This window comes from Egretta garzetta, unplaced genomic scaffold (assembly GCF_000687185.1).
Source record: "Egretta garzetta isolate BGI_Z169 unplaced genomic scaffold, ASM68718v1 scaffold168, whole genome shotgun sequence".
NCBI lineage: Eukaryota > Metazoa > Chordata > Aves > Pelecaniformes > Ardeidae > Egretta > Egretta garzetta.
In genome coordinates, this window is record NW_009260675.1 from 1,710,838 (window position 1) to 1,720,116 (window position 9,279).

Consider the following 9,279-nt stretch of genomic DNA (forward strand, 5'->3'; position numbering starts at 1 on the left):
CTATAAATTTTTCATACAGACTTGACATCTGCTGATGTGGCTTCGGATGAGTCCTGCCTTGAGTGTGTCTGCCGAGGGCTTGCTTTGGAAGGGCTGGTCAATCGTAGTGAGCCAGAAGCTGTATTTATTTGCAAAGTAGTGACAGGTTCCACGTGCGCCATTGCACTCAATGAAAGGAGTCGCTCTGAAATCTTCCAGGCAGCTCCCAGGAGAAACCAGCGACTGGCCTCCACCTTCATCACCAGCAGCAGTGTGCTAAACGAGACAAGGAAGGCAGCGTTCAGAGTGCAACCTCAGGCAATGCTGTCAAAAACTTGCATGTGGGAAAAGAGAAAAAAACCACTAGAACTGCTCCTAATTCTTATTTCCAGAGTGGAGAGGTGGCTAATCCTGCAGCTATGTAAGGCTTAAGGGTTGGCTACGCTTTAGCTACACAAAGGAGCTAGCTCGTAGGCTGATGCCACTTTAAAATCTGCTGATAAACATCCTTTCTATAGTTAAGTTTTTCATGGTTGGAAGTCTTAGAATTGGAGAATCATTTAGGTGGGGAGGGCCCACTGGAGGCCACCTCAGCCAGTCTCCCACTCAAAGCAGGGCCGACTCCAAAGGTTGCTCCAGGGTGCTGTCAAATTCCAAGGATGGAGTTTCTGCAACTTCTCTGGGCAACCTGTTCCTCTGATAAACCTCCCTGAGAAGAACTTTCCACCATATACCCGACTTGAATTTCCCGAATTTTAAAATCTGCCTTACTGTGCATTGCACATGAGCAGCACTGTGGAAACAGAATTACCTTCTGTGCCACTAACTAGTTCCCTCTATGGCATATTCTCTGACAGCAAATTACACCAATATCGTGCACCTTTACACCACTCAACTGTTACCTGTGACACGCACCGTGGTAAGGAACTGATTGTTGCTTTTCTTCTGTCAAAGACATTGCTAACAAAACAGGCATTTCCCCTCTCCCTTTAAAAGCTGTACAGCTGCATTTTGAAATGAAGCTGTTTGTTTAATTTTTTGTTAAAAACTGAAGGAACTTGCAATATAAAAGAAAGCAGCTGGAAAATAAAGTTGCTAAATAGTTTTGTAAATGTCGGGAGAAATCTGAGCACATCCACTATGCTCGCCTGCCTATGGTTTAGTAAACACCACACTATAAAAGCGCAAGCTGTATCTTAGCTTGGTTTCTGCCACGAGAGGCCCACTGTGTTTGTATAAATGAGTAACAGAAGTGGCCACCTTTTAACGGAGTAAAGGACTCTGAGCTCTGCCTGGTGTTACACGTTGCTGAGGTTTAGATAGTTGTTTTTAAAAAAAACAAACCCACAAAGCAAACCAATGACTTCCTCCCCACCAAAACCCACTTCCCAAACCCCAAGGCTGCAGCCTACCAGCTGTCTTACAAATTTGCAAGACTCGCTAAGCTATGAAATTCAGGAGCAAAACTGTTCTAGCACCCGTCTACAGGAACAAAGTTGGTAAGAAGCAGTATAAACTGTTAGAGCTTTGAGGGCTTTGCGGCTGGAGCTGGGAAGCAGTTTGTAAAATCTGCACGTGCTGCTTGAGCCCTAGCTTGGGAGCAGATCCACTTGACAACCCCAGGATGAGCACGGAGTGTTCCTGCGCTCACCATGCAAGCTCCAACTCTGCGCCTGTTAATCTCTCTTCTTGTACTGGCCACGGCCTTTTATCCTTCTGCAAGGCTTACGCCACTCTGCCTTTGTAGGATGCATGATAGCGGAGTGCCCTTGCTATGTGAAATCTTTTTTATTTAGAATCATTTAGGTTGGAAAAGACCTTTAAGATCATCGAGTCCAACCTTTAACCTAACCCTGCCATCCCACCACTAAACCATGTCCCTAAGCACCTCATCTACCCATCTTCTAAATACCTCCAGGGATAGGGACTTGACCACTTCCCTGGGCAGCCCATTCCAGAGTCTGACAACCCCTTCTGTGAAGAAGTTGTTTTCCTAATGTCTAAACTAAACCTGCCCTGGCACAACTTCAAACCTTTCCCCCTCATCCTATCGTACGTTACCAGGGAGAAGAGGCCGACCCCCACCTCGCTACCCCCTCCTGTCAGGCAGTTGTAGAGGGCAATCAGGTCTCCCCTCAGCCTCCTCTTCTCCAGGCTGAACAACCCCAGTTCCCTCAGCCGCTCCTCATCAGACTTGTGCTCCAGACCCCTCAGCAGCTTAGTTGCTCTCCTCTGGACATGCTCCAGCGACGCAATGTCTTTCTTGTAGCGAGGGGCCCAAAACTGAACACAGCATTTGAGGTGCGGCCTCACCAGCACCAAGTACAGGGGAATGATTGCTTCCCTACTCCTGCTGGCCCCACTATTCCTTGTACAAGCCAGGATGCTGTTGGCCTTCTTGGCCACCTGGGCACACTGCTGGCTCATATTAAGCCAGCTATCAACCGGTACCCCCAAGTTTTTATCCGCCAGGCAGCTTTCCAGCCATCTTACTGACTTCCAGGGCTGTTTGGGCAGGGGGAGTCCATGCTGACTCCGTTTGTGACCGTGCCTCTCTCAGGGGCAGGAGGTGACAAATTTCTGCCAAGGAAGCAAACCAATATGTACTCTCTGAGAGAACCACCACTGTGCTGTACTTCTTCCACAGCTGCCCGAGAAGCAAAAATGCGTACACCAAACACTTCACTCGCTCCCAGTGCTAGCTGGGAAAACGTGAACTCTTCTCACTGTGTGTTCCTTGGTGCTGGCAAACTTTGTCCTGGCGAAAGGTTTTTTTTGCTAAGGTGACAGCTTTGCTCTGAACAGTGCTGTTTACACAGGGCTTTGCAAACATTTAATTAATCCTTGGAATGCTTGTGAAGTAACTATGAGATTGGTATCAGGGCTTTTTATAGAAGCAAAAGAAAGGTCAAACACAGGGCTGGTCAAAAATTTGACCTGCTCTCAAAAAAAAATTTTTTTCTGTAACTAAATGAAAAAGATCAGATTTCCCTTTTCCTTATTTTCTGAAAAAAATTCAATTTTTTGGCTTTTGACAAACAAATGGTTTGCGGGCAAGATTGACTATTGTTCTTCTATGACCTTTTTTGCCAGAGAAATCTCATTTTTTTCCCAACCCTGTTTACGTCAGCATTCAGTCCAGCCTTTAACGAGTTAACAACATGGACATATGGTTGCAGGTTTTCACTCTCATGTACGTCAAGTAAGTCAGAAAAACGAGCACCTGTCAGATCTTTCGCTAGCACATTCTGGCTGCTCTTTACCATATTAAGCCCTCCAGTGCATACACGATCCCTCTGTACAGTCTTGCAAGCAAAGCAGGTCAGCCCCTTCAGTAGCTCTTCCACTGCACACCTAACGCTAAGCTTTTCTGAAACATCCCATTTCCTAATTAGAAGATCGCAAGATCTAAAGGAGCCATGGGATATACAGGTCAGCTCTTGTTCCCATTAGAGATAAACCATTGAAGCTTAATTTTAAAAACAACAGGAGGCTGTCTCTCTTTCAAGACTAGGTGAAAGACTTTGGCTTCTGAATCTTCAAACAAACATCAATGATTTTAAGTTTCCAAAAGAAGGGGAAAAGTGTGGCTTTTTTTTTTCCCTCTCCAGATCAGCTGCTTACTAGTAACGTACATAAGTAACACCCAATCATTAGCTGTGAAAATGCTTTGTGGGCTACTGTCACACCTCAGCGCAATTTTATTTGCTAATCCTCAGCTGTCCCTGTGTTCTGCTCCAAAGCACTCGTTTGTACATCGAGTAAGGACTCCAGATGCGAGTCTGACAAGCGGCAATTTTCTCTGCAATTCACAGAAGTTTTGCTTCTTCTCTTCTGCTTCCTAGAAGCTAGTTTTGTAGTTCCCTAGTTCCCCAGTATGATGCATGGTTCTGGTGTTGCTGGATCTCTAACAGAGCAGCCTTCCTAGTATCTAAGACTCAAACTTAAAACCCAGTGCCGCGCAAAATGTGACACCAGAGAACAAATACCATAAGGAAGGAATATCCAATCCACAAACTGCGCCAGCCTTCAGGGCAGTGAGGAATAGAAGCTTCTTGGCTATGGACAGCAATTGCCACAGCTGGGGCCTCACAAACGGAGCAGCGGCTGATATATGGCCTAATTTGTTCTTCTGCCACAGGCATCATTGGAAGAGACGCCGTAGTTGAGAGCCAGTAGGATTTATCATTGCGATTTGCATAATAACAAATATCCCCGGGGTTACAGTAGAGGAATGGCATAGTACTAAACCGAGCCAAACATGAACCGGCCAGCCCTGTAAAAAAAGAAGAAGAAAATAAAGAAATGATGGCACTCATTCTCACAGAAGGCAATGCATGTTTTCAGTTTCCTGCTCCTTCCCAAGCACGTGTCAGTAAAACCCTGCGGTCCAGAATGTTTCACTGGCTTTACAGGTCCCCTTGAGCAACACTAATGACTCGCTGAAGCTCTCTCAGGGGTGCTCTATGCAGACATACAGTTTTTATCTTCTCATTTTGGTGTTTGCTAAGCTTGTTAGCTGAAGTCCCAGCTTCCTCTAAGGTTTTGTTGTGGGTTTTTTGTTGTTGTTGTTCTTTTCAGCCCGAGAGATGGAACTGAGGCTGTTCCCAGCAATACCTGCACATACCTAGATCCTGGTTGTGTGCTTTCTCTTGTCCTTCAAAGTACAGGAGGCTGTATCCACTCCAGAGTTTGTTCATGCCAACTGGGCACATTGGCTCCTGATCGGACTGGCTGTGCTTCACCAGCAGGTAGCCCATGCTGACGCTGCGGCCCGGCATGCCTGGCAGCCCGGGACTACCGGGGCGGCCTGGCTGACCTTAGAAGAGCAGGGGGGAAAAGAAACAATATGACTTTGTGCTCCCACAAATGCTCTGATGCTAGCAGATGTTCCAGCTAAGCTGTTGACAAACAAGGCTTAAGTGCATGATGCCTCTTCTTATGGTAAGTTATTGTTAAAAGAACTGCGGTTCTAGGATTACAGAAGTTGCTCTTGAAGTAGATTGGTTCTGGATCAGGCTCCCTGGTTTCTAAGATGATCACTCTCAGGGCCAGGGAAAGTCACGTATAAAGTTCTGATGAATTTGAGCATACTTTTTACAGTACAGATGAGCATGTTTTTCCTTTAAAACATTTTCTTAGTCAAAGATTAACCAATGGTTTTTGAATTGCTTGCTTTTGCCCCATACGGTTAAAACTATGCTCTGCAAATACCTTTTTCTCTATGTACTTAACTAGTTAAGGTAGCAATCGTTCTGCTCTTTGATTAGGTAAGGACACCAGTATTTCTTTTACAAATATGTTCCCTTAAGCATCATCTACCCAAATATCACCTACCCGACCATTCATTTGCATGAACGTAACTGTTAGTAAAACACTAGGCTGAGACACTTAACAGAAAACCAATATAAAAATACATGCAGATCAAATCAAACTCACTCACAGGAGTGGACTGACATCTACATCTATCAAAACTTATTCCGAAAATATTGCTTTAAGATAACTCTGTTAGGAGTGAGTTAGTTGCCCTTGTGAAGAAGCTGTGAAGACAGAAACTCTCTCTCTCCCCTCCCTTCCTCCCCATCCAGTGACAGAATAACAACAGAACAATTTATGGCAGTGGAATGGAAAAGAGGGAAGAAGTGCTGTGCAACATCTCTTACCTTCAAATCCCACCGGACCCTGAAACCCTGTTCCTCCTTGTTCACCTCTGGAGCCGGGAGGAGCTGGAATGCCACCCCTGCCCTGGAGTCCTGGATCTCCAGGTGAGCCTCTGAAACCTTGCGCCAACAACAGTTATAAGCACAGCGACTGCAGAGATACCAGCATGCTACCCACTTTGTTAACACGTGCTCTATTTGCGTATGTTTGGTCTTACCTGCCAGCTTTACCAACTTACACTAAAGGCAAGATCCTATGGTTCCTGCTCAGCAAAGGCCACTGACTTCATTGGAAGAGGCTGCTGGGGTTGACTACACGAGCCCCACAGCCCTAATCTTTCACTCTTGCTACCACCACACATCTGATGAGGCTAGTAGCAAGAGGTGCACCGCATCGGGTCCACGCACCACTAACATAAGGATGTGCACATTTCCACCAAAGACGTTTGGTCTTGCTTTAAGTCTGATGTTGCTTTGGCTATGTGAGTGTTGTAGAAGTTTTCTCCTGTTTTGCTTATGTTCTGAATGCTAGGAGGAGGGGCAAAGCCAAGCCCTATCTTTGAAAGACCAAAACTTGAGTCTCCTTTCTGACTTACAGAATTTAAAGTAGAAGAGAGCCAAAGCAGTGCTCTGGTGGCCTCAACTCTGCTAAGGGGAACCGAGGTTTCACTCTGAGTATGTGACACCTACCTGGATCGCCTGGTGGACCCTGAGGTCCCATATCTCCTGGGCTTCCTTGAGGTCCTATATTTCCACGGGGACCTGGTGCACCTTGCTCAGCAACCAGCCTTGGAGGAAGAGGAGGCAGCCCAGGAGAGCCTGGAGGGCCCTGAAAGCCTGTGATTAGAAGCAAGATGAGATAGTTTGCATTAAAAAAAGAACCAAACCTGTATGTGCATACTTAATGTGCTTTCACCCACAGATATGTTGCTGTTACTTGGCTGCATGTGTGAGAGAGGGACTGGGGTCCGCAACTCACCACCTTGGGTATAGCAGCTATATTTATTACATTGGGGGAATGTGTGTGAGTATGAGGCTTGGTCTTCTCTTGGACAGCAGACAGATAAGCAGAAGTAAATGAATGATGCTACTGCTCCCTCATTTATGATACAGGAAGCTGGGAAGTTGCCCCCCAAACAGCCAACAGCTCTCTGAGGTGCAGCACAATCTTTTGGTGGGCTTCAGGAGACACAAATACATGATGGTATGGATGGAGCGAAGGATTTTAAAGATGCTTCTGAATATCCAGTATGTCTGCTCTGGAGGATTAGTTTAGATCAGTAGTTCTCCTTTTTTTATAACCCCCAAAGTGGCTCTGCTTTTGGGGTTGGCACCTCATACAAAATAAATTCATAAAGGCAAAAAGTTGACTGCCCATGTTAAATTCAGGCATCTGCCCGCTGCAATTTGCCAGGGGTCACGCAGAGTCATGAGATTGGAGAGGACCCCAGAGGTCATCTAGCCCAACCTTCCGCTCAAAGTGGGGCCAGTTAGATCAGCTCTATGGAGCTGCAAAACGAGCAGTTCAGAAAGGGGTCATGCACCCGGCTGCACTTACTCACCAGTTACTCCTCTATCTCCCTTGGGTCCGATAGGTCCCAAATCACCTGGAAATCCTACCGTGCCCATAAAGCCGATGACACCTTGTTCACCCTTACGACCTTTAATGCAAAATGACAGGTGGCATTATTGCATTTCAACACAGATCAAGTGAATGCAAAAGTCACGTTATTAAAGCCGCTGTAGCATAAGGAGGTTCCCCTGCTCCCAGCCAAGATCAGCGTTTTCCATTCTTACCTTTTGGTCCAGGGTACCCAGGAACACCAGGTCTCCCTGCTGATCCAGGATCACCTCTACTTCCTTTTGGGCCAATTTGTCCACTCACACCTGTTTGTCCACTTTCTCCCTTAGTTCCTGGTGGAGCTGGTATTCCAGGCTGCCCCTGTAGTCCTGGATAGCCTGTTTAGAGCACATATAGGTTGTAATCTGTTTATACTTAAGACCTGGGCACAGGGGAAAATAACAGTACTACCTAATTGTATCCCATCAGGTTTTATTTCCTTAATTTAAGCGGGGAGCTAATGCTTAGCTCCCCAGTAGACCTATTCAGCACTCCTGCTCTTGGGCTGGCATACCCTTCTGCTGCGGTGGCAGAGGAATCAGAGCACGGAGCTCCCACAAATCACGGTGTCATCTCAAGCAGGATTTCGGCAGAAGTGGGATGCCCGCTGAGACACAGCCTTCCATGAGCTATTCCTTCCCCAGCAAATGCCTTACTTCAGTAGGTGCCTCCCTGCTTCATCCTAAATTCTCCAAGTAACTAGAGAGAAATTAGAGAGCAGCAAGTACCTCACTCCATGCCAGGTGGTAAATAAGCCAAGGACTTACTGTTCCGTGTATCTTAGTGCTTCAGTTGAACATCTGGATGCAAATAACTACTTCATGCTGTCTTGGGAATAATAGGAACAGCTTCTTTTTCCAGACTTACGTATTGCCTGAAGCTAAACCTGGCAGGTTTCTCTGCAGTTACCTCTGCTGCCTAAGAAGACATTTGGACCTTGTTTCCAAGGAGAGAGGGACCTACTAACTAGGGTTTTGAGTGGGGCATCTCTCGTGCTGCCTGTTGAAGTTGGATCACGTGTGGATATGAATGCAAGATGGATGTGGCAAATTAAGTGTGAGCCATGCCTGTCTCACCATTTTGGCTGGGAGACGGTGTTCATGTTCCCACTCTCCTGACTGCTTCTGGTTTTATTTTTTAATCCAACGACTGCCTGGGGAGTGGGAATCAGTATGCAGAGTTAGGCTAACTAATGTTCTCTTTTGATTTGGGAACTTAGGTATTTTGTTGGTTTTCAGCCGGTTTGCCTGTTGTAAGTTTTTGGCGAGTTTACACAAAAATTTCTAAGCATCATACAAAGATGATAGCAGGACACCTACAGCTTAGGCTACAAGCTTTTCACAGTGGCACTACAGCTTGAAATGATTGCGTAGTACAAGAAGCAATGGGTATATCAGCCTCTAAATACAGAGAGACACAGAGTGGCTCTTTCATGTGTGTGAGAGAGGCAGGTTCATAGCACGGACTTTTAGAGAGACGAGCTAATGCTTCCCAATGTAACTTAAGTTTTCATGGTAATTTCACATAGGAAAAATTTGTAAATGATTAAGAAAATATTCCATAGACTTGCAAATCTGCCACAGACCTCAGATTTTAAAGTAGCAAATTAGCATAATGCTTCTGAAAGTTGTTAAGAGAATTCTGGATGATTAAATCTGTTATTTGCATGAAAATCAAACCCTTCCATCAGGACAACATGGAGGAACTGCCTTTTGCTTTCAAGAGGTCTGTCCCTATTATCTTATGTACCATTAGTCCTGTCCAACAATTATTCATGCACTTTAGTCTTGCGTTTAATAGGGATATTTTACTGAATCAAGACAGAAATAACAACGACTGCTGTTGCTAACCCAGTATTTAATCTTCTGTTGTTTTCTCAGGGCACTAGCTTGTACTTAATCTTTTATTGTTGTCTGAGGGGAACAAGGCATGAATTACCTGGCACTCCATCTAGACCTGGGGAGCCTTTATCACCAGGATATCCTGATATATTTGAAATCCCAGGAGGCCCTGGAAAAC

The 9,279-nt window shown here is 45.6% G+C and overlaps 1 protein-coding gene across 1 annotated transcript in view; it reads right to left on the reverse strand.

Moving 5' to 3' along the window:
* The window catches only part of COL4A2 (collagen type IV alpha 2 chain), a 111,052-nt gene continuing 101,773 nt past the window's right edge, over positions 1-9,279 (reverse strand). The window contains 8 exon segments of the mRNA XM_035901165.1: positions 1-255; positions 3,969-4,255; positions 4,607-4,798; positions 5,643-5,759; positions 6,330-6,476; positions 7,202-7,300; positions 7,437-7,598; positions 9,199-9,279. The exon segment at positions 9,199-9,279 is cut by the window's right edge and continues 9 nt beyond it. Of these exon segments, the coding sequence (XP_035757058.1) occupies positions 1-255; positions 3,969-4,255; positions 4,607-4,798; positions 5,643-5,759; positions 6,330-6,476; positions 7,202-7,300; positions 7,437-7,598; positions 9,199-9,279 (1,340 nt within the window).